The sequence below is a fragment of the Miscanthus floridulus genome, chromosome 7 (assembly GCF_019320115.1).
Source record: "Miscanthus floridulus cultivar M001 chromosome 7, ASM1932011v1, whole genome shotgun sequence".
Taxonomy (NCBI): Eukaryota; Viridiplantae; Streptophyta; class Magnoliopsida; order Poales; family Poaceae; genus Miscanthus; species Miscanthus floridulus.
In genome coordinates this window covers 25,551,633-25,576,595 of record NC_089586.1, presented here as the reverse complement: position 1 = coordinate 25,576,595, position 24,963 = coordinate 25,551,633, and the positions used below count along the sequence as shown (strand labels likewise).

The 24,963-nt window shown below is 43.1% G+C and overlaps 2 protein-coding genes across 3 annotated transcripts; one reads left to right on the top strand and one right to left on the bottom strand.

The window, feature by feature from the left end:
• The first annotated feature begins 487 nt into the window (after positions 1-487).
• On the top strand, positions 488-1,845 carry LOC136466738 (uncharacterized). Its single transcript, XM_066465244.1, has 2 exons — positions 488-785; positions 924-1,845. Exons 1-2 carry the CDS (start codon positions 488-490, stop codon positions 1,217-1,219), a joined length of 594 nt encoding a protein of 197 aa, XP_066321341.1. The 3' UTR covers positions 1,220-1,845.
• A 2,572-nt stretch (positions 1,846-4,417) lies between these two features.
• LOC136462880 (CASP-like protein 2C2) lies at positions 4,418-6,385 on the bottom strand. Of its 2 annotated transcripts, XM_066461918.1 has the most exons (3): positions 5,829-6,354; positions 5,580-5,724; positions 4,418-4,911 (listed from the first exon to the last, which is right to left on the bottom strand). In XM_066461918.1, exons 1-3 carry the CDS (start codon positions 6,002-6,004, stop codon positions 4,693-4,695), a joined length of 540 nt encoding a protein of 179 aa, XP_066318015.1. In that variant the 5' UTR covers positions 6,005-6,354; the 3' UTR covers positions 4,418-4,692. The 2 variants fall into 2 exon arrangements, with proteins under 2 accessions (XP_066318015.1, XP_066318014.1); XM_066461917.1 differs by lacking the exon at positions 4,418-4,911 and having other exon boundaries at positions 5,194-5,724; positions 5,829-6,385.
• Between the last annotated feature and the right edge of the window lie 18,578 nt (positions 6,386-24,963).

Genomic DNA, 24,963 nt, shown 5'->3' with positions numbered 1-24,963 from the left:
CGATTTTGGGGAGTGTTTGGCTTGCTGAATTTTGGCTGAAACTGGCTGAAAACACTGTTCTTGCTGAATTGTTGTGAGAGAAAAACACTGTTCCAGCTGAAAAAAGAAGCCGAACAAGCCGGCTTCTGGGTAAGCCGAACGGGGCCTAATTCGAGCACGATTTGATTTGGTATTTGGAAGTGTTGAAATGGTGTATGTACTTCCTAATCTCTCTGATTTATATGCTTTGTATGGCTTTAATCACTTCCCTTCACTGAGCATAGATGTTGTATGACTAACAAAGTTTCTTTGTGTGTGGGAGCTGGGATTGTAGTTAGAAAACACTTTGCTTGTGCAATGACAGAAATTGTGAGCATATTTTTTTCTGCCTAATCAGAACCATGTATTTTTTTCCAATTATTTATACAATAACCCTACATAGTTTCTTTGCATCTATACTGTCTTTTCCATAAATTATCACTAATCAGGTACTCATCTTAATTTATTTATGGTTGATTTTGGTTTGCGGTGGCACGATGTTGACAAGAAGGAGATGATGGAGCACATCAAGGCCATCCGGGCCCTCCTCCTGCAGGGCTCCCCAGGTAGCCCGGCGACAGATTGTCAGGGACTACCTATGGTTGGGCCACCATATGGGCCCTGGGCCTTGGCCGGGGAGTATTGCCTGGACCACTGGAAGACATCTACAAGAGCGCAGGAACAGCAAGGGGAAGGCATCGAATATTCAGAAGAAACATATCTCCATCTCCGAGTTACTGTACTTCTTCCTCCCCGAGCCTCCATCTGTAGGTCTCGAACTCTCATCCTTCCCATGTTCTAGTTCTCCACTCCTCCGTCTAGATTGTTTTGCTTGCTCCAGACCTCCCTTCCCCTGAGGTCGTGTACTCCGATTTGTATCTGAATCGAGCTATTCTGTGAACCAGTTGAGAGGTGTGCTAACACAGGAGGCGACGGGTCCGTGGACGACTGCAAGAATCGCGAGGCTAAAGAGCAACTCGACATTGCCCGCTTCAACCTCGCCTACCTGGAGCTGAAAGCCAGAGGACTGGAACTCCTGAGAGGTCACCTGGTGGACGGGATCGCAGACCTGGAGAAGCGATTCGTCGACGAGCCTACCCACCTCGGGGCTGGCGACGCTGAGTTTGTCCGTTTTATTGAGGTCCCGATGTATGCAGATGAGGCGCCACCTCCCCAAGCCAGCCATGACTTCTGCTGCTGATAGCTCAGGGCCCTCTGAACGCCTACAGACCAGAGCCGGGTAGCGCGTGGTTACGCAAATTTTCACTGCTACAGTGTTCGTTTGTGTCGAGTCGGTAGGTCCTCTGAATTCTGTCATGAAACTGTAGTAAAGTCGGTCGGGTTTCTGTCAGTAAGGGAGGAAAGTCAAGGAGAAGACTGAACACGCCTGTGTTGGGCCGCACTGATTCCTGAACTCGTTTGATAGCTGAACTCTGCCTCATTCTGTATCTAGTGTTCGTCGGTCGTCAGTCATGTGTGAATTCTGATGAAACCGTGCTGTCCACGATCAGGCTCTGTGCGAAGCCAACTCGACATGTGTGCTGCCTCAGGTTTGGTTGTTGCTCCGTGGAGTTCCGCGTCTTGCCATTATTGAACCTGGGAGATGTTCACATGCAGTTTAATCTCCCATACCGTAGAAAAGATTAAAGTATTGTGCCAAAAATATTGGAATCTATAATGATACTCGACCAATTATCGAGCTGACAGTGTCCAACAGCAAATTATGGAATGAGTTCTTCAGCCGTCGCGCACATCGGCTCCTCACTACCACAATCTGCCCAAGACTGCCAAGGAAAGGGCCTAAACCGTCAAGAAAATAACCGTCAAGAAAATAACCATCAAGAAAATAATTCTTGGTCACAAACCGTCAAGCAAACTCCGTTATAAATAGAAGACAAGGGAAATTAGTTTTCTTGATGGTTTTGATATTCAAGGATGATTTTCTTGAAGGCTAGGGTCATACTTAATTTGTCACAGGGACAAGAAATAAATAAAATAATTCCTAACCCTCAAGGCCATCAAGCTCTAAGTTAAAGATAAGAGACAAGGTTCCTTGGCGGTTTTGGCACTCAAGGATGATTTCTTTAGAGGCTAGGATCATACTTAATTTGTCATAGGGACAAGAAATCAAGAAAATACTCCTAATCGTTATCCATGTGATGAGTACCTTGGGTACATATCTCCTACACTTATGTTATTTTTATATTATGCTTGTAATTTTGTGTTATCGTTATTTCTTATGGGTTTTGTTCTTTTAGTTTTTTATTTTTTATCTTATTTTATTCTTTTCCTGTAATCAATTGTTTTATTTACTTTATCTTTTTTTATATTCATATTTTATTCGTTTTCATTTATCTTCTTTTCTCTCTCTTTTCCTTCATGTTTTCTATAGATCTTCTTATTTTAATTTATTTTATATCTTTTATTTTACTCTATTTTCCCCGTTCTAAATTATAAGTCACTTTGATTTTTTTAGTTCACTCATTTTGCTATGTATCTAGACATATTATTTATCTAGATGCATAGCAAAATGAAAGTACTGAAAAAGTCAAAGCGACTTATAATTTGAAACGGATGGAGTAATTATGTAGTTTCATGTTTTACTATTTATTTTTAATATTTTGTGAGATATACTATGATGTTCACAGTATTGTACATATGATTTAGAGGAATATTCTAAGAGGTTAGACCTTGTGCTCATTTCCGCTAACCAAATACTATAAAAAACGGAATGGTCCTGTGTTATCCCCTTTTTCCCTTAATTGGTAAACAATATCCTTGCCAATAAAGCGCTCTCTCTCTCTTATATATATATATAATGCGGGACGGGTACGCTATATTCACAGAGGACTCGGATGGATTCGAAATTCAAATTTTAAAACTTCGAGTTACTATTTACAGCACTATTTAAATTTAGCGTTTACTATTTAAATTCACGGTTACTACCGCACTCACCCGGGCCACTTTACTATTCAAAACACAGGGCCTCTGCAAATATGGCGTGATGTCGCTTTCACGCGCAATTATTTTATAGATAAGTGAGTGATTAGTTACAGAGTGCTTAGTGAATATGAGTATGCGGATAAATATTTCTGAGGATCTTTTGCAGGCTGGCGAGACCAACAGTTCAGCCGGTCGTGCGACTATGCTTGTGATAGTCCTACTCGGTACTCACCGTATGCATCGCTAGCTCGCTTCAGAACCAGGCTAACCCGGTCTCCTCCCTCGCTATCCACAGCCACGCACACACAGGACTCAGGCTCTATCGTCTCCCTAGGCAGTTCCACCCGAAGAGAACACTTCTCTGCGCACACAGGGTTCTCTACAAACGCCGCTACCAGGGCTAACACGGGGACAACACACGCAGATGTTTCTCCTCTAGGGTCCCTAGCATAGAGACATCGCCCCATATGAACGAGCTTAAAGGAAGATAGGGATTAAAATAGGAAAGCTTAATTCATTTCCACAGAGCAAGCTTACATACGGCTTTCCCTTTCGAAAAACCCCAAGCACTTAGCACAAACCTTAGGGATTACCTTACAAGCGCAGGAAGATCACAGAGACCTCCTTTATTCTCTAATTTACAAAGGTGGAGTGATACAATGGTAATAGATGATTACTACTAATGGTGGATGATTCTCAGAGTCCTTTTGAGATCATGTCTTCATGGTGTATGTGTGAGTGGAGAGTTGGTGGAGTGGGTGGTGGATGAGAGTGAGGTGTCTGAGGCTGGTGATACTTGGCTTCGATCGATCTCTTGATACCTTCACAAATGCGCCCGGCGTCTCGCTTTATAGCACGAAGGGAGTGTCCTTCATGCTTATCATCTGAAGGAGCCTTCGAGGCGAAGTCTTCAATTATTCCTTCTTACTGTTGCCTGGACAGCTGAACGTGTCTCTATACTAGGGACCCTAGAGGAGAAACCTCCGCGTGTGTTGTTCTCGTGTTAGCCCTGGTAGTGGCGTTTGTAGAGAACCCTATGTGCGCAGAGAAGTGTTCCCTTCAGGTGGAACTGCCTGGGGAGACGATAGAGCCTAAGTCCTGTGTGTGCGTGGCTGTGGATAGCGAGAGAGGAGACCGGATTAGTCTGGTTCTAAAGCGAGCTAGTGATACATACGGTGAGTACCGAGTAGGACTGTTACAAGCATAGTCGCACGACCGGCTGAACTGTTGGTCTCGCGCAGCCTGTAAAAGATCCTCAGAAATATTTATCCGCATAAGAATATTCAGTAAGCACTCTTGCAACTAATCGCGAAATAGACATCACGCCATATTTGCAGAGGCCCCGTGCCTTGAATAGTAAAGTGGTTGAGCAACTTCTGGGTGAGTGCTCGTGCACCGTTCATATCCCGAATTTAAATAGTATCCGCGAATTTAAATAGTGAATGCCAAATTTGAATAGTGTCCTGAATAGTACTCGAAATTTTAGAATTCAAATTTGGAATCCGTCCGAGTCTTATGTGAATACAGCCCCCCGTACGCAGTCACACACACACTCCAAAACGAAAGGCGCCGGCAACATGTTTACACTATCTAGCTTAGCTGCTTCTCGTGCCGTCCCAAATCAGCCTCTGTGCTGCCGTGCACGCTGCACACAAGCTCGGTCGATGGAGGCTCCATGTGGGGAAAACCAGTTTCTCCAAGAGCTGCTGCACCTGCACGCACTGCAACTGCCTAGCGGCGGCGGAAGAGGTCTCGTGCCGAGAAGGCGGAGAGGACGGCCATGCCCGCGGCGGCCAGCAGGCTGCAGACCATGCCGGCGGCGGCTTGCTCGCAGAAGCGGGTGTAGATGTTACAGAGCTTGCTCCACTGCAGGGCCTCCACGCCGAGCAGCCCCACGAAGCACGCCTGCAGCGCCGCCACCGTCGTCGCGAACACCATGTACGCGCATCCCTGCAACCAACGAGCAAATTTCCCAACCAACAGAAGAGAAAAATTGTACGGTCACAGTAACTGTCAGCGTAAGAAGGTACGGTACGGAATACAGCTACAAGTGGAGTACAGACGTACAGTAGGAGTTAGGCCCTGTTTGAATTGCAGTTGCTAAATTTATTCCCTCCTAAATGGTTTAGCGTCATTTAGTCACTCCAGAGTTGTTAGAGAAGACTAAAGCCTTTTTAGTCCTATTTAATTATAATGTTTGAGTAAAAAGTGACTAAATGGTACTAAATGAGACTAGATTTAGAAGCTCCTAGCTGAACCAAACACGGTAGTTGGGGTTGCTATCTTTGTCCGGGCAGCTCAAAGACGCTGTACTACACCAGATGCAGTTGCAACTGCACGAGTGAGTGTCTGAGTGATGAGTAAACACGGCTCCTGTACGTCTGGTCCCGTCTCCTACTGGAAGTAGAACACACGACGGGTACGTGCAGCGCGGCAGGCACGCACGCGAACTTACCCTGTTTTCCCAAGCTGCCAAGAATCTGAACATCTGATCGGGCAAGCAGCTGGCCACTATGTGAGGGCGAGAGCGACGGGTTTAAATGGAAACGGTTGGGGCACAGCGCAGGGATCGAGAGCCATGAGCAAAAGCGTGCGTCGCGTCGACACATGCTCCGTACCTTGTCGAGGAGGAAGGAGGCGAACGCGGCCGCTCTCCCGAGACGCCGGCAGCCGGCGCTGCTGGCGAGGCGGTCCATGCAGAGGCACCGGGCGAGCTGGGCGGCGTGGTACGCCGCCGCGGCCGCGGCCGCCACGATCAGCACCCTGGCAGGCAGGCACACGCAAGGACATCAATCTACGCGCTTCCAGCGATCGTGCGAGCGGCGTGGTAAGAAGGTGAGCAAAGGACATCAATCGTGCGTACGTACCAGAGGGCCTGCACGTCCTTGGGGACGGCCTTCTTCTGGACGAAGAGCACGGTCTTGGTCTGCGCGCTGAACCCCAGCAGCAGCGCCCCCGCCGCCGCCATCGCCGCGCACGCCGCCCGCAGGAGGCGCTCCATCCTCACCGACGACGGCGGCGGGCGCGGCTGCCCCGCTGCCATGTCACTCCTCGCTCGACGCCTCGATCGATCGGCGCACCTCGATCTAATCCTCCTCCTCTGCTCTTGTCCGCTAGGCAGGCCGCTAGCTTCGGCTTCCTCTCGTTTTCCTCGGCGCAAGTGCAACACAAGAGGGCCTCTGTTCTTATAGACGTGGGCACGCACAGGCACAGGCACAGGCACAGACACAGCACCGTCCGCGCCGCGCCACGCACCGGTGTGTAACGTGTGTCCAGCTTCCCCCGGCGTTGGATCAGCTTACTACCGGACGGACCCAACACAATCGGATCCAACTAGTAGTGTAGGTGTATACACGAGCACGAGCAAGTCACAAGCTACTAGAGTGGTGCGGAGTAGTATTTGTCTCGCCAACTGGTGATGGTTCATGCTACTGGTTTGAGTTTGACCTCACTAATGGGTCGTCATAACTGGAGAACCTCGCGACCTAACAACTATGGTTCATGCTACTGGTTTGAGTTTGACATCACTAATGGGTCGTCATAACTGGAGAACCTCGCGACCTAACAACTACGCTACGCTACCCAGTTGCTCCAAAATAGAGTACCACAATGGCGTGCATCCAAGCAACATTATTCTTTCTTTGGAATGGGGCAGAGTATTTATTTATCTTATCTTATACTATACGTGTTAGACTTTGAACAGGATCTCTAGACATAGAACTAGCACGTCTGTTTGCTATTGAATAGAATCATGAGCCCTAAAACATCTACTAGTGTAACGAGAGAGATAGAGAGGGGTGGAGTAGAAGAACGTGTCGAACCTGACACCGCGGAGGAGGATCCACTCGCGTCCGCCATGGAATCGGTGTCTGCGCTAGGGCAGCGACGGTCGGTGAAGACGGCGTTGGTGATGCGCGGTGGCGACCGGCGGTGAAGGCAGTGGAGTCCGGTGACGCAGTCCGGAGGCGGCGCAGTGCTGTGGTGGAGGTGCTTCCCGTCACTGGCTACGCCCCTCACTAGATCGAGTTTAGGGTTTGTCGGTGGGGAGTTCGGCTCAGGTGAACTTCTTTGTCTCTAGTAGTAGACTACATCACTACTAGCAAGTAAGATATCGTCCACATACAGGACAAGGAAAATAAATCTTCCATTCTTAAACTTTGCTTAGACACAATTGTCCTCATCATTCTCTTTAAATCCAAAATTCCTTATTATCTTATCAAACTTCAAGTACCACTATCTTGAAGCTTGTTTTAATCCATAAATGAATTTCTTTAGGCAACATCCCATTCGTTCTTTTCCTTTCATGACAAAATCTTTTAGTTGTGCCATATAAACATTTTTCTCCAAGTCCCAATTGAGAAATGTCGTCTTTACATCCATCTGATGTAATTCTAAATCGTAATGTGCCACTAATGCCATTATTCTCCAAGTCCCAATTGAGAAATGTCAGCTTGAGACCTATTTACAGCCTACTGTTTTGGCTCTTTAGGAATTATTTCCAAGTCCCAAACTTTATTGGCATTCATAGATTTCATTTCATCTTCTATGGTCTCAAGCCACTTTGAAGAATGATCACTTCTCATGGCTTCTTCAAATAAGGTGGGATCATCCTCCATTTGAAATTTCTCAGTGTTGCATACTTCATAGTCAGCAGGAATAACTGATTTTCTAACTCTTAGAGGCCTTCTAGGGGCCTCCACATTTGGCACATCTTCTGTTTGAGACTGTTTTTGCTCCCCCTCATGTGTGGCAATAGGTCCTACAGGATCCTGAAGAACAGGTTCCTCATTGTAAGGAAAATGGACCCTTGGCCCATTTACTTTAGATTTTGGTGTTTGATGACCAACACAACCAAATTAAACTAATAAATTTGCAAGTGTTTGTTTTGTAGTTCAATAGGGTGCAAGACGTAACTTGGACGAAGGCGACGTGATGATCCGATGATCAACACCTCAAGCAAGACCTTAGGAGCACAAGAAAAGACCCAAGAGATCAAGCAAAGTCCAACCATGAAGATTGGAACCAAGCCGTATGCAAGATCGTGAAGAAATGAGCTCACTGTGGTGACCGGATGCTGGACCGGACGCTGGACAAACAACCGGACGCTGCGACTGGACGCTGGGCAAGTGGCTCGGCAGACAGGCGATCGAACGCTAGACTGAACGCTGGCGGCAACCAACCGGACGCAGGACAGTAGCGTCCGATCGAGTACAGTAAGGTTCTAGAGCAGCAAATCTGCGACCAGACACGTCTGGTGGCAGGAGACCGGACGCTGGCCAGCGTCCGATCAGTATATTGCCGGTCAATGGTCGGGACGACCGGACGCGTCCGGTCAGGACGATCCAGCGTCCGGTCAGTAGCAGTTTCGCGGGAATTCGACCCCAACGGCTACTTTCTCAGTGGAGCTTATAAATACAACCCCAACCAGCCATTTAAGAGGTGTGGAGCTGAGGAAACATACCAAGGGTGTTGATACACCATTTTAGTGATCTCCACTTGCATAGTGCTTAGTGATCCATCAGGTGATTAGCGTAGGTGCTTTACGAAGTACTTAGGTTGATTAGACCACCGCTTATGCGCTTGCTCTAGGTTTAGTCCTAGTGTTTAGTGAGGTTTGCATACCTCTTACCACTCGGTGCTTGTGAGCACCATTGTTGTACATCGGAGGGGCTTGAAGTCTTGTGAGATCACACCAACTGCGTTTGTGGTGTGGCCGCCACCGTGTACCGGAGGGAACAAGGCCCACGGCGTTTTGGCCGGAAGCTTGATAGTAAAGACGGCGGGGAGCATCCGGGAGAGGCTTGCCGGAAGGCACGTCGGAGACCCACTTGCGCGTGGGGAAGGCTTGAGGCTATCCACGGAGTTACCCGACCGGAAGCTTGGCTCTTGCGAGGGATTCCTTGCGAGGGACTCCAACGAGGACTAGGGGGAAGCTTGCGCGCTTCTCGATACATCGGTAAAAATACCGGAGTCGTCGACAGGAGTTTGCATATCTCTACCTTGCTCTTTAGCTTCCGCATTTACATTGATTACTTTACTATGTTTGCGGTAGAGATAGCAACACACTAGCAAAACCATAGTTGCACATCTAGATAGTTTATCTATTGTATATGTTTTGCTAGGGTTAGAAAAAGAGGCCATAGTTTAGCGTTAGATTTTAAGTTGCCTAATTCACCCCCCTCTTAGGCATCACGGTCCCTTCAATTGGTATCAAAGCCAGTTGGCTCAATTTGGACTTTTGGCTTAACCACCGTTGAGCTGACGCTATTTAGAGTGGTTGTGATGGATACCGCTAGGCCTTCACACTTTGATGGCACTAATTTCCCGTACTATAAAGCTAGAATGTCTTGCCACCTTGAGGCAGTTGATTTGGGTATATGGAGAGTCACTCGTGACGGGATGAAACCCATCAAGAATCCCAAAAAACCCACAAAGAGTGATGAAAAAGAAATGCACTTCAATGCTAGAGCAAAAAATTGCTTATTTGAATCACTTAGTATGGATGTTTTTAACCAAGTATTCACTTTAAATACGGCATATGAAATTTGGTTAAAACTCCAAGAGCTCCATGATGGCACAAGCAATGTCCGTGAGCAAAAACATCGTCTAGCAAAGCAAAACTATGATTCCTTTACTATGAATGATGATAAGCTTGTTCGTGATATGTATTCTCGTTTAAATCTAATTATCAATGAGCTCCATTCTATAGGATTATTAAAGCTAGATGATGTGGACATCGTGAGGAAGATCATCTCCGTGCTACCAAAGAAATATGCAAGCATCATCACCATCCTTCACAACATGGAGGACTTGAGCAACATGATCCCGGGCATAGCCATTGGTAAGTTAGTGGCATTTGAAATGTCACGTAAGATGGGTCAAGAAGAAGCTTCTTCATCAAGCAAAGGCAAAGCTCTCGCTTGTAGCGAGAAAAAGAAGATGAAGGGCAAGCAAGTTGAGACAAGCTCAAGCTCAAGTTCCTCAAGTGAAGATGAAGAAGAAGATGAGGACGATGATGATGATGATGAAGATTCAAGTGATGATCAATCTTCCTCCTCCACCTTCGATCTTGATGAAGAATCAATCAAAGTGATCAACAAGGTGGAGAAGATGATTCAAATGCTCAATGTCAAGGGTGTGCCCATCCAAATTCAAGATTTCATTTTCACAAATCAAAGAAACGAGCAAAGAAAGAAAGGATGCTATGGATGCGGTGAGTTGGGGCACTTTGTGGAAGTCTGTCCAAACAAGCCCACACCCAAGACAAAGAAGAAGGCATGCAAGAACCAAGCCCTCACATCAATAAGATCATGGGATGATTCTTCAAGTGAAGAAGAACCCCATCACAAGAGGCGAGGCCGCAAGCACTCATTATCAAGCTCTTCTCGTGTGTGCCTTATGGTACGAGGTAACAAAAGCTCTTCCTCTAGTGAGAGTGATAGTGATGATGATATGCCTTCTTATCATGAACTTGTGCAAGAAAATCTTAATTATGCTAAAGCCTGCACTAGTCAACAAAAGAAGCTCAAAAGTTTAAAAGAAAAGCTAGATAGTTCACAAAAAGCATACAAAACCTTGCTTGAACAATATGAGAACTTTGCTAATCTCAATGTTGAACTATCTACTAAAATTAAAAAACTTGAGACTAGTGCAACAACAAATGCATGCACAATCAATGATGAGCAACTCTCAAAGAAAAATGAAAAATTAAAAGAAAAGTTAGCTAGCTCACAAGAAGCATATAATAGTTTGCTTGCTAAAATGGAAACCATATGCAAATATTGTGATGAGCTAACTAATAAAGTTGCTAATCTTGAAGCCATTAGCACAACCCATATGCAAATCTTGAAACCATATGCAAATATTATAATAGTTTGCTTGCTAAGAAAAGTTCTATCTTTAACATGTCTAAAAAGGATGCCTCTATTTCCTGTAATGATTTATGTTTAGACTCATCTTTGTGTAACCAAGTTTGTGTTGAGAAAGTTGTTGTAGATACATGCACACAGGATGTTGCAAAGGAGAATGAGCAACTCAAGCAAGAAGTAGCTCGCCTCACTGTAACACCTCGGGTGTTTAAATATTAAAATCTGGCATGTCATCATATGCATTGCAAAGCATTTGGCATTTGGTGAAAACTTTGAGATGCATACACTAATACAAGTTTATATTTATGTGGTATGTGTTGCATTGTATTGTTTGACTCAAGTTCAAAGTTTGTTTGGATTTTGAATTTTTCGAGAAAACCCCGCTTTTCAGCATTTAAATCCTACCCTAAATATCCATTTCAAAATCTAAGTATATTTTGGGGTTGAGCCTAAAAGCAAAAGTGTAGAGCTTGTTGAGTTGTACAAAGTTTGTTTTTGGAGATTTCAAAGTTGTTATGAAAAATTTGAAGTAATTTGAAAAGGCGTGATTCTTTAAATGTTCCCTTTTTGAATTCAAATTTGCATTTCAAAATGTAGACCGAATTAGGAGATGGTTATAGAAGCAAAGTTGTAGAACTTTTGATTTTGAACAACTTTTGTTTTTGGAGATTTTTGAGTTGTTATGAAAATTTGGGAGTAATTTGTGAAATTTGGCGAATGGCAATTCTGTAATTTCGATGAACAGTGTTCACCACTTGCGCTACACCGCCGACGAGCTTCGGTTAGCTTCCAGTCACGCGCGTGGCCGTCTGGGCGTCGCGTTGGCACGGCGAAGGCTTCCGCGTGGCTTCTTTGTGCTTTCTTGGTCGCGTTATAAGCCAGCCACCGTCGCCGTTCTTCATTTTCTCTTCTCCTCTGTTTTCCAGTCGCCGTCGCCACTGCTCTGTCGTGCGTTTGTCGTCGCCGCAGTGCCTCCACCATTTCGGTAAAGCTTGTTCCAGCTCCGCCTACTCCTTGCACACCTAGCCAACCGAGTCTTGGTGCCTGATTCCACTGGGAACCCGCTGTGCACGCCTTTCTTCCTCGCGGCCGGCAACCTCACCGTTGTGCTTGCGCCGTCGTGGCCAGCGCTCTCCGTTTTGTCCACTGCAGTCGCTGGAGCACCGCCACCGTCGACGTTTTGCTCCACCGTGGTTGCTCAGATCGTCGACCTGCTTCAACGTTGCTTCTCCAGCCCGTTCTTTGCTCCATCGAGCTCGGGGTGAGCTACTAGTGCTTCCTGTGCACGTCGAACCACTCATCAGTTGCTCTTCCGATCTAGCTTTATGCTCCAGTGCGTTTGGGGTGAGCTCCTGGTTCTTTCCGAGTTGTTTGTGTGAGCTCCTGGTTCTTTCCGAGTTGTTTATGTGAGCTCCTGGTTCTTTCTGAGTTGTTTGTGTGAGCTCTAGGTTCTTTTCCGAGTTATTTGTGTGAGCTCCAGGTTCTCCAGGTTCTTTTTCGAGTTGTTTGTGTGAGCTCCTGATTCTTTCCGAGTTGTTTGTGTGAGCTCTAGGTTCTTTTCCGAGTTGTTTGTGTGAGCTCCAGGTTCTCCAGGTTCTTTTTCGAGTTGTTTGTGTGAGCTCCAGGTTCTTTTCCGAGTTGTTTGTGTGAGCAGGTGGTTTGAAAATGAAATTTTCCTTTTTCAGATATGATTGAATAGTGTTGTAATTTGTTATTTTTGTGTAGATTTATTTAGAGCTCCAAAAATTATGAACATTTTTGTGTGACTTCTCTGTGATGTATAGTATTTAAGAAAAATATGAAATAATGTTTTTCAGTACTTTTTGAATGTGATAAACATTGCTCAATTTATTAATAAATGGATTTCCATGATTTTTCTAGGCTTATTTAATTGTCTAAAAATTATAAAATTTGTTTTGCCACTTACTTATCATGTAATGAACATGTACTAAAATTTTGAGTTCAATTAGAATAAGTTGATTTATTTCATAATTTTGAATTAAATAATTAATTCATAAAAGCAAATAGTAACCTTTAATGATTTAGATTTTGTTTGCAATTTTGGATTGAGTGATGACATTGGGTCATTTGTTGATAATGATCCTTGGCCATTGATGTATGTGTTACGAAAAAGATTTAGTTTGTTTAACTTGCAACTGTACCGCGAAGGTAAGTTGTATTCAAATTATTAATTTTTCATCCATCATCGAGCATCATGTTTCGTATTCCGCATCATGTTAAACATGGCATTGTTATTACGTGTAGTGAACGAAGGTGAAAACGTGGTAGTTAATCAAGTTGTTGAGGAGGTTAATCCGTCTGTTGAGGTCGGATCGAATACTTGTGAAACGTCGCAGGAACCGGACTTTTTTGTCAACGAAGGCAAGCCCCGGATGCATACAACCCTACCTTGTGTTTTACAAATTAATTTCACTTTTGCTTTCCGTTACTGCATTAAGTGATTAGGAGTTAAGTAAGAGCCTAATTGGTGCATTACCAACCTTGTTATTCCATATTTACCATATTACCAGTTTTAAATTCGTATATGCCTAGTCTTGCTTAGCTATGCGTAGAACGATGAAGTCGGGTGACTACCTGCCACCTACAAGTTTTAAATGGAACCTTGGTTACTTATGTTATCATGTGATATGGGAATGTGGAGTAATAATTCTAGACCGGGCGGACTCGGTGTGTGTGAGCCACAAGACATGGAGGTCTTGTGAGCGGGTTCTTTCCGCCTGTGTCGATTAAGGCACGTCCGTTGTTGAATTGCATGAGGTGAGAATTTGTAGTACTAACCACATACTCCGGTAAGCCTGAACTCGGCTATTCTATTACGAGAATGGCTACTCGCGCACTGGGAGTAGAGAGATGGCGGGAATAGCGTATACCCACGTGGCAATGGGCTGGATTGGTAGAGTACTATATTCTCGGGTGGCGCGGACTCGTTCTTGCCTTAGAGGATCCGGGAGTAGGTTGATATATGTAGGTCGGGGACCTGCATATGTCGTGTGGTCTAGAATCCCCAGCTGGGTTTAATCGGTTCGAATCATCGTTGCTCCTCGATTATGGAGACTCAACTCACTGTTCATCATCGTAGTAATAATAACTGGAATTTGAGTAAGGTTTGAGAAAGTGTTGGTTATGAAGTTTCATGATCTCATTACGGATCATGACAGCTTTGTATATGATCTTTTGAAGACAAATATGTTAATAAAAAGAATCTTGTTAAAGAGCTTTTACGCAAAAGAACTTTGATTATTGCTAAAGCCATACCTTGAATCCCTGAGCCTGCATTCCTAAGTTCTATCAGTTTTATTTCGGTTAAGTCTTGTTGAGTACTTTTGTACTCAGGGTTCGTTGACCCCTTGTTGCAGGTGAGCCTCATGAGCAGATCTGTTTTGGATCATGCTGCATGACTATCGTTCGTTCTGACGATGAGAAGTAAATGTGTGATCCTTGGGCAGGATGTTTATTTTGGGTGTTATGTATATGTTAATTATGCCACTCCACTACTACTATGGTTTGTAATAATTATCGAACTTAGTTTGTAAGGTTTGAAACAACTGGTTTGTAAACTATGTTATCGTAAGACTTCCGCTATTTTTACTCTGGTGCTGATATTTGAATAAATGTTGTAATACTGCAATGACTTTGTAATGTGATCCTGCTCGGAAATCGTAGATGATTCGGGGTTCCCCGAGGACACCCGACAGTCTTCTTAAGTTACCTGGAACATATGCATAAATGTCAAAGGTCGTCGGACAGTGACAGGTGCATGTGGGCCCTATAACTTAGGAGGTTCTGCCACAGAATGGTATCAGAGCGATCGTTACAAGGTTTTTGTTGTATTGTTTTACAAAAACTTCAAAATGATTTGGGATGACTAAATTTAACTTGCTAATTTGGTCCAAATTGCTTCTGACTTATCTTATTTCTTTCTCACCATTCCTTATTTGATTAAAAGGGTCTTGTGTGGTGGAGTAGTAATCTTACTATGCCCTATATAAAAATAAATGTTGTTTATGTGCATTATAAACTTTGATGTTTTTGTTTGTAAGAACGATTAATGCATCATTATTAATTCACTTGTTACTTCCTTCACCTCTTAGTCTAGAGTTGAGTAGTGAGACTGGTTTGAGTAATGTAATCCATCATAGCTGCTCTTTAGACTTTGATCAAATGGTCTTACTTGGATTAAATTGGTTTCCTACAGTCTGGCTCGTGCCAAGATGACGCCCCATAAGTCCACTGGACCCAAAGGAGTTTCTCGTCACCAACTTGCCCCTAGAAACGATGGTGCTAGTAGTAGCAGTTCTAGGCCTGATCCCCAGGCGGAGATACAGAGAATTTCTGTAGAATTAGCACAAGCTACTAGAGATAGGGCTTTGGATGCTATACAGGTAGGAGAATTACAGGATCAATTGAGGCGTCTCACCACCGCACACAGGAACTGCGAAAGCATGTTAGTTCGTACGGTGGAGAGACGAAATGAGGCTTGGCATAGGGAAAATGTAGCTAGAGCTAGAACTCATGAGCTAGAATTCTATGTAGAAGATTTAGAAGAACATAATACCTATCTACATGAGGAAATTCATAGGCTTAGCAATCTACTAAACCCGAATTATGAGCCTCAAGCTGATGTCATGGACCCCGGTGTCATCCGTGCCGATGATAACGAATCGGAAGAGGAAGAAGAAGAAGATCCTGAAGAATTAGTAATGATCAATGAAAGTGATGATGAAGGCGGTAATAATTCCGGAATGGATACCGAGCCTGAAGTTTGAAGTAATCACGGAAAAGGGTAGAGTTGTATAATAGTTAATTATGGTTAAGCTATGTATCTTGTTTTGGTACTTATAGGGTCTGGTGTTTATAGTAGTAAACCCTATGTAATGTGTCTGGAGTAAGCTTTTGTGTAATTCAATAAAGGCTTGTGAATAAAGTTCAGTTTGTTATGAGCAGATACGTCGTACGCGGGGTTCGTATGTTCCTGGAACTTCACAAGATGAGGATGGTATTCCAGATCTGCCACCAGTTCCAACAAATCTAGCTGATGCTATAACCGCACTTGTCAATGTGACGGCTGAAAATTCCTTTTTGCTTCATGAGATCGCTCTAAGTAATCAGAATCAGATATAAGGAAACCGTGGTCGTCACCATAACAGACAGGAGGCTACATATGTTGACTTTACAGACACAAGACCATCGGTGTTCACCAAGGCAGATGAACCATTGGAGGCTGATGACTGGCTTCGAACCATGGAGCAGAAATTTGACCTTATTCCATGCACGGAGTATCAGAAACATGTGTTTGCCGCCCAGCAACTTAGAGGAGCAGCAAGTGCTTGGTGGGCAAACTTAGTGGCTATGCAACCTGCTGGCATTCCAATAACTTGGGCTAAGTTCCGTACTGCCTTCAGAGCCCATTATATCCCTGAAGGAGTGATGGCAATGAAGCTAGATGAATTCCTTGCTTTGAAACAAGGAGATCAAACGGTGATGCAGTATGTGGGAAGATTCAATCACCTGTCACAATATGCATCCGAACATGTTAATACTGATGCCAAGAAGAAGAGGTGGTTTATGAGAGGTTTGAATACCAAGCTGCAAACAATGATGACAACTTGCACCAATGTCACTTATCATGAGGCAGTAAATATTGCAATTGCTTCAGAGTCAAAGTATCGGCAGCATAAGGAGCTCAAAAAGAAAAAGCGTATGCCGTCTGGATCTTTTGGGGGAAATCAGAAGAGGCAGAGGGTGATTTATCATCCAGTACATCATAATCGTTCTCCTTACCGTCCGCCACAGTCTCAAGCCGGGCAACAGTCAAATGTCCGTCCTGCTATAACCTATCCGAACTCACAGTCGACCAATGCTCCTGGTGGCAATGCTCCAACGTCCCAGGGTCACAACTATCCATGTTACAATTGTGGAAGGACTGGTCATTTCTCCAGGGAATGTCCATATCCTAGGCAGGCTAATCAAAATTATCAGAAGGCCCCTGCCAATCAACAACATGGTCAGGCACCAAACAAGAACCCCAATCAAAATGCTCAGAAGGGCAAAAATGAGAGGAAGACAGGACGGGTGTTCTATATTCATGCTGGAGAAATTCCAGAAGGGGAGCCAGTGATGATGGGTATGTTTCCTGTTGCCAATCACCCTACAGTTATACTTTTTGATTCTAGCGCATCGCATTCATTCATCAATAGAACATTTGTCATGAAGTATGAAATTTCAATTGGGGCAACAAAGGAAAGTTTCTTTATACAGTCGCCCGGGGGACGTCTGTGTACTAAGGAAATGGTATACCAGGTACCCGTAAACCTAGGTGGGCATATTTTTCCCACTACCATGATTATCCTTAAGGATCAGGATATAGATATAATCTTGGGAATGAATTGGATGTATCAGCATAAGGCTGTTATAGATGCTTTGAATAGGACTTTAAGAGTAAGTTTGCCTGATAGTAATTCTCAACTTCTCATCCAACTTCCAACCTTAAGAAGATCAGTGGGCAAGATTTGTGCAACTGCTGTCAAAGAGATTAGAGATATCCCGGTAGTGTGTGAATTTCCGGATGTGTTTCCTGAAGATTTACCCTGTCTACCACCTGATAGGGATGTACAGTTTAACATAGAGTTACAACCTGGAATAGCTCCGATTTCTCAGAGAGCTTATAGAATGCCACCTAAGGAATTGGCCGAGTTGAAGGCTCAGTTACAAGAATTAATTGAGAAGGGGTTTATCCAACCTAGTTCCTCACCTTGGGGATGTCCGGCAATTTTTGTGAAAAAGAAAGATGAGACCCTGAGGTTATGTGTTGACTATCGTCCGTTGAATGAAGTGACCATCAAGAATAAGTATCCATTACCTCGGATAGATTTGCTTTTTGATCAATTGGCCGGAGCCAAAGTTTTCTCCAAGATAGATTTGAGATCTGGGTATCATCAAATTAAGATAAAGCCTGAAGATATTCCCAAAACGGCATTTACCACAAGATATGGATTATATGAATACTTGGTGATGTCTTTTGGTTTGACAAATGCTCCCGCTCATTTCATGTATCTGATGAACTCAGTATTCATGCCTGAGCTAGACAAGTTTATAGTGGTGTTTATTGATGACATTCTAGTATATTCTAAGAATAAGAAAGAACATGCGGAACATCTTAGAATTGTTCTGACCCGCTTGAGAGAACATCAACTATATGCCAAGTTCCGCAAGTGTGATTTTTGGCTTAAGGAAGTGCAATTTCTTAGACATGTCTTGTCAGTCGAAGGAGTTGCAGTTGATCCTAGCAAAGTGAAGGATGTGCTTGATTGGAAACCGCCAACCACAGTTCATCAAGTTCAGAGTTTTCTTGGATTGGCGGGGTATTACCGTCGGTTTATTCCAGAATTCTCTAAAGTATCAAAGCCTATAACTGAATTGTTGAAGAACCAAGTCAAGTTTGTCTGGTCATCAGATTGTGAAGAGGCTTTCCAGACTTTAAAGAGGCTGTTGACTACTACGCCAGTGTTAGCTCAACCTGATATCGAGAAGCCGTTTGATGTTTATTGTGATGCTTCAGGTATTGGTATTGGATGTGTGTTGATGCAAGAAGGCCGAGTCATTGCTTATGCGTCCAGGCAACTTAAGCAGCATGAAGAACACTATCCGACTCATGATCTGGAGTTAGCAGCTGTGGTTCATGCTCTGAAGATTTGGCGGCATTACCTGCTGGGTAATACGTGCCATATGTATACAGACCACAAGAGCTTAAAGTATATCTTTACTCAGTCAGAATTAAACATGCGACAAAGAAGATGGTTAGAACTGATTAAGGATTATGATTTGGAAGTACATTATCACCCAGGTAAAGCAAATGTGGTTACAGATGCCCTTAGTCACAAAAGTTATTGCAATTGTCTAATAGTGAGAACAATGGGTTTGAATTTATGCCAAGAAATGGAGAAGTTGAATGTAGAAGTAATTCAACAAGGAAGTTTGACCAACATAATTATTGAAGCTACTATTCGAGATCAAGTTATTGCTGCTCAGAAGGAAAATAAGGGTATAGCCCATATCAAAAAAAAATCAAGAATGGAAAAGCGGAATGCTTTAGCATAGATGATGAAGATGTGTTATGATTCAAGGATCGCCTGGTGGTACCAAAAGTTCCTGAGTTGCGGCAGTCAATTCTAGATGAGGCACATGCTACTAGGTTATCTATCCATCCGGGAAGCAACAAGATGTACCATGATTTGAAGCGAAGATTTTGGTGGACTAAAATGAAAATAGAAATTGCTAGATATATAGCGAAGTGTGATACTTGTCAAAAGGTGAAAGCTATACATTTGAGGTCTGCTGGTGAATTACAACCATTGCCTATTCCCTCTTGGAAGTGGGAGGACATAAGTATGGACTTTATTGTTGGTCTACCCAAGACATCAAAGGGATTTGACTCAGTATGGGTTATTGTAGATCGACTCACTAAGTCAGCACATTTTCTTCCTGTCAAGACTATATATCCTACGATCCAATATGCCAAGATGTATTTAGCAAGAATCATGAGTTTGCATGGGGTACCAAAAACCATAGTGTCAGATAGGGGTACACAGTTTGTCTCCAGCTTTTGGAAACACTTGCATGCTTCGTTAGGTACCAAACTTCTGTATAGTACAGCTTATCATCCGCAGACTGATGGGTAGACTAAAAGAGTCAATCAAGTACTTGAAGACATGTTAAGATGTTCCTTAACTATTCCAATAAGTGGGATGAGTGCTTACCTTTGGCCGAGTTCTCATACAACAATAGTTATCAGGAAAGCATTAGAATGACTCCATTTGAAGCACTCTATGGTCGTAGATGCAGAATATCATTGAGTTGGTCTGAGCCAGGAGAGAGAAGATTCTTTGGAGTTGACCTTGTGAAAGAAATAGAAGACAAGGTTAGGCAAATACAGAGTAATCTGAAGATAGCTCAGTCCCGCCAAAAGAGTTATACGGATAGACGGCAGAGACCATTGGTATTCAACAAAGGAGATTTTGTATATCTGAAAGTATCACCAATGAAGGGAGTTAACCGTTTTGGTGTTAAAGGAAAGTTGACACCCCGATACATTGGACCATATCAAATTTTGGAGAGGTATGGAAAAGTGGCATATCGCTTGAAATTACCTGAACATATCGCAGCTGTACATGATGTGTTCCATGTTTCTCAATTGAAGAAGTGTCTCCGAGGGCCTGAACAAAATGTTGAAATTGAAGGAGTGGAACTAGAACCGGATTTAACTTATTCCGAATATCCTATCCGAGTGTTAGATCAGAAAGATCGTGTTACTCGAAGACGGATAATCAAGTTCTATAAAATACAATGGAATCAACATTCAGAAGAGAAAGCTACTTGGGAATCAGAAGATTACTTGTTAGAAAAATTTCCAGAGTTTCTAGCGTCAATATAGAATAGAGTAATGTTAGTTGAGTTCGGTTGTACAAGTTGTGTTGTGTAAAGGGACCTCAACTGTTTTATGGATAGATTTGGTATGTGTTCTCATGACATATTTCCTTTTCCATTACTTACTCTATGGCTTTGAATCTCGGGGCGAGATTTCTTTTAGGGGGAAGGATTGTAACACCTCGGGTGTTTAAATATTAAAATATGACATGTCATCATATGCATTGCAAAGCATTTGGCATTTGGTGAAAACTTTGAGATGCATACACTAATACAAGTTTATATTTATGTGGTATGTGTTGCATTGTATTGTTTGACTCAAGTTCAAAGTTTGTTTGGATTTTGAATTTTTCGAGAAAACCCCGCTTTTCAGCATTTAAATCCTACCCTAAAAATCCATTTCAAAATCTAAGTATATTTTGGGGTTGAGCCTAAAAGAAAAAGTGTAGAGCTTGTTGAGTTGTACAAAGTTTGTTTTTGGAGATTTCAAAGTTGTTATGAAAAATTTGAAGTAATTTGAAAAGGCGTGATTCTTTAAATGTTCCCTTTTTGAATTCAAATTTGCATTTCAAAATGTAGACCGAATTAGGAGATGGTTATAGAAGCAAAGTTGTAGAACTTTTGATTTTGAACAACTTTTGTTTTTGGAGATTTTTGAGTTGTTATGAAAATTTGGGAGTAATTTGTGAAATTTGGCGAATGGCAATTCTGTAATTTCGATGAACAGTGTTCACCGCTTGCGCTACACCGCCGGCGAGCTTCGGTTAGCTTCCAGTCGCGCGCGTGGCCGTCTGGGCGTCGCGTTGGCATGGCGAAGGCTTCCGCGTGGCTTCTTTGCGCTTTCTTGGTCGCGTTATAAGCCACCCACCGTCGCCGTTCTTCATTTTCTCTTCTCCTCTGTTTTCCAGTCGCCATCGCCACTGCTCTGTCGTGCGTTTGCCGTCGCCGCAGTGCCTCCACCATTTTGGTAAAGCTTGTTCCAGCTCCGCCTACTCCTTGCACACCTAGCCAACCGAGTCTTGGTGCCTGATTCCACTGGGAACCCGCTGTGCACGCCTTTCTTCCTCGCGGCCGGCAACCTCACCGTCGTGCTTGCGCCGTCGTGGCCAGCGCTCTCCGTTTTGTCCACCGTAGTCGCTGGAGCACCGCCACCGTCGACGTTTTGCTCTGCCGTGGTTGCTCGGATCATCGACCTGCTTCAACGTTGCTTCTCCAGCCCGTTCTTTGCTCCATCGAGCTCGGGGTGAGCTACTAGTGCTTCCTGTGCACGTCGAACCACTCATCAGTTGCTCTTCCGATCTAGCTTTATGCTCCAGTGCGTTTGGGGTGAGCTCTTGGTTCTTTCTGAGTTGTTTGTGTGAGCTCCTGGTTCTTTCTGAGTTGTTTATGTGAGCTCCTGGTTCTTTCCGAGTTGTTTGTGTGAGCTCTAGGTTCTTTTCCGAGTTGTTTGTGTGAGCTCCAGGTTCTCCAGGTTCTTTTCCGAGTTGTTTGTGTGAGCTCCTGGTTCTTTCCGAGTTGTTTGTGTGAGCTCTAGGTTCTTTTCCGAGTTGTTTGTGTGAGCTCCAGGTTCTTTTCCGAGTTGTTTGTGTGAGCAGGTGGTTTGAAAATGAAATTTTCCTTTTTCAGATATGATTGAATAGTGTTGTAATTTGTTATTTTTGTGTAGATTTATTTAGAGCCCCAAAAATTATGAAAATTTTTGTGTGACTTGTCTATGATGTATAGTATTTAAGAAAAATATGAAATAATGTTTTTCAGAACTTTTTGAATGTGATAAACATTGCTCAATTTATTAATAAATGGATTTCCATGATTTTTCTAGGCTTATTTAATTGTCCAAAAATTATGAAATTTGTTTTGCCACTTACTTATCATGTAATGAACATGTACTAAAATTTTGAGTTCAATTAGAATAAGTTGATTTATTTCATAATTTTGAATTAAATAATTAATTCATAAAAGCAAATAGTAACCTTTAATGATTTAGGTTTTGTTTGCAATTTTGGATTGAGTGATGACATTGGGTCATTTGTTGATAATGATCCTTGGCCATTGATGTATGTGTTACGAAAAAGATTTAGTTTGTTTAACTTGCAACTGTACCGCGAAGGTAAGTTGTATTCAAATTATTAATTTTTCATCCATCATCGAGCATCATGTTTCGTATTCCGCATCATGTTAAACATGGCATTGTTATTACGTGTAGTGAACGAAGGTGAAAACGTGGTAGTTAATCAAGTTGTTGAGGAGGTTAATCCGTCTGTTGAGGTCGGATCGAATACTTGTGAAACGTCGCAGGAACCGGACTTTTCCGTCAACGAAGGCAAGCCCCGGATGCATACAACCCTACCTTGTGTTTTACAAATTAATTTCACTTTTGCTTTCCGTTACTACATTAAGTGATTAGGAGTTAAGTAAGAGCCTAATTGGTGCATTACCAACCTTGTTATTCCATATTTACCATATTACCAGTTTTAAATTCGTATATGCCTAGTCTTGCTTAGCTATGCGTAGAACGATGAAGTCGGGTGACTACCTGCCACCTGCAAGTTTTAAATGGAACCTTGGTTACTTATGTTATCATGTGATATGGGAATGTGGAGTAATAATTCTAGACCGGGTGGACTCGGTGTGTGTGAGCCACAAGACATGGAGGTCTTGTGAGCGGGTTCTTTCCGCCTATGTCGATTAAGGCACATCCGTTGTTGAATTGCATGAGGTGAGAATTTGTAGTACTAACCACATACTCTGGTAAGCCTAAACTCGCTATTCTATTACGAGAATGGCTACTCACGCACTGGGAGTGGAGAGATGGCGGGAATAGCGTGTACCCACGTGGCAATGGGCTGGATTGGTGGAGTACTGTATTCTCGGGTGGCGCGGACTTGTTCTTGCCTTAGAGGATCCGGGAGTAGGTTGATATATGTAGGTCGGGGACCTGCATATGTCGTGTGGTCTGGAATCCCCAGCTGGGTTTAATCGGTTCGAATCGTCGTTGCTCCTCGATTATGGAGACTCAACTCACTGTTCATCATCGTAGTAATAATAACTGGAATTTGAGTAAGGTTTGAGAAAGTGTTGGTTATGAAGTTTCATGATCTCATTACGGATCATGACAGCTTTGTATATGATCTTTTGAAGACAAATATGTTAATAAAAAGAATCTTGTTAAAGAGCTTTTACGCAAAAGAACTTTGATTATTGCTAAAGCCATACCTTGAATCCCTGAGCCTGCATTCCTAAGTTCTATCAGTTTTATTTCGGTTAAGTCTTGTTGAGTACTTTTGTACTCAGGGTTCGTTGACCCCTTGTTGCAGGTGAGCCTCATGAGCAGATCTGTTTTGGATCGTGCTGCATGACTATCGTTCGTTCTGACGATGAGAAGTAAATGTGTGATCCTTGGGCAGGATGTTTATTTTGGGTGTTATGTATATGTTAATTATGCCACTCCACTACTACTATGGTTTGTAATAATTATCGAACTTAGTTTGTAAGGTTTGAAACAACTGGTTTGTAAACTATGTTATCGTAAGACTTCCGCTATTTTTACTCTGGTGCTGATATTTGAATAAATGTTGTAATACTGCAATGACTTTGTAATGTGATCCTGCTCGGAAATCGTAGATGATTCGGGGTTCCCCGAGGACACCCGACAGTCTTCTTAAGTTACCTGGAACATATGCATAAATGTCAAAGGTCGTCGGACAGTGACAGGTGCATGTGGGCCCTATAACTTAGGAGGTTCTGCCACAGAATGGTATCAGAGCGATCGTTACAAGGTTTTTGTTGTATTGTTTTACAAAAACTTCAAAATGATTTGGGATGACTAAATTTAACTTGCTAATTTGGTCCAAATTGCTTCTGACTTATCTTATTTCTTTCTCACCATTCCTTATTTGATTAAAAGGGTCTTGTGTGGTGGAGTAGTAATCTTACTATGCCCTATATAAAAATAAATGTTGTTTATGTGCATTATAAACTTTGATGTTTTTGTTCGTAAGAACGATTAATGCATCATTATTAATTCACTCATTACTTCCTTCACCTCTTAGTCTGGAGTTGAGTAGTGAGACTGGTTTGAGTAATGTAATCCATCATAGCTGCTCTTTAGACTTTGATCAAATGGTCTTACTTGGATTAAATTGGTTTCCTACAGTCTGGCTCGTGCCAAGATGACGCCCCGTAAGTCCACTGAACCCAAAGGAGCTTGATGAAGGACAAACCGTGGTTTGTTACGTGTGCCACAAGGAAGGTCACAAGTCCTATGAGTGCAAGGTGAAGAATGGGGAAGGAGCAAAGAAGGAGAAAAAGCAAACAAGCAAGCTCTCCAATACCTACACCTACAAGGTGGACAAGAAGGCCTCCACACCTTATCTCTTGAAGAAGAAGAAAAATAACAAGGTAGTGGCCATCAAGGTGAACAAGCAAACCAACAATGGGGTCAAACGCTTTTGGGTGCCAAAGGAAATCATTTCCAACACGAAGAGCACCAAGAAGGTTTGGATCCCAAAAGGGAAGTGAGAAGTTCGTCGGACTTCGGGGAATTTGGAGACTTGGCAAAGTTTGGGTGTATTTCATGGGGTGCATCATGATGGACAAAGTCATTATCAAGTAGGTTAGTAAAACTATGGACCCAAATTCCCCTTCCCATGTTAGGTAACTAGATGTCATTACTTTCAATTAGTATTCA

Coding starts and splice junctions, on each gene's coding strand:
- LOC136462880 (XM_066461917.1), bottom strand. CDS start 6,004: ATGGCAGCGGGGCAGCCGCGCCCGCCGCCGTCGTCGGTGAGGATGGAG. Junction 5,725..5,828: donor AAGGACGTGCAGGCCCTCTG/GTACGTACGCAC, acceptor CCTGCCTGCCAG/GGTGCTGATCGTGGCGGCCG.
- LOC136466738 (XM_066465244.1), top strand. CDS start 488: ATGGTTGATTTTGGTTTGCGGTGGCACGATGTTGACAAGAAGGAGATG. Junction 786..923: donor TCCTCCCCGAGCCTCCATCT/GTAGGTCTCGAA, acceptor TCTGTGAACCAG/TTGAGAGGTGTGCTAACACA.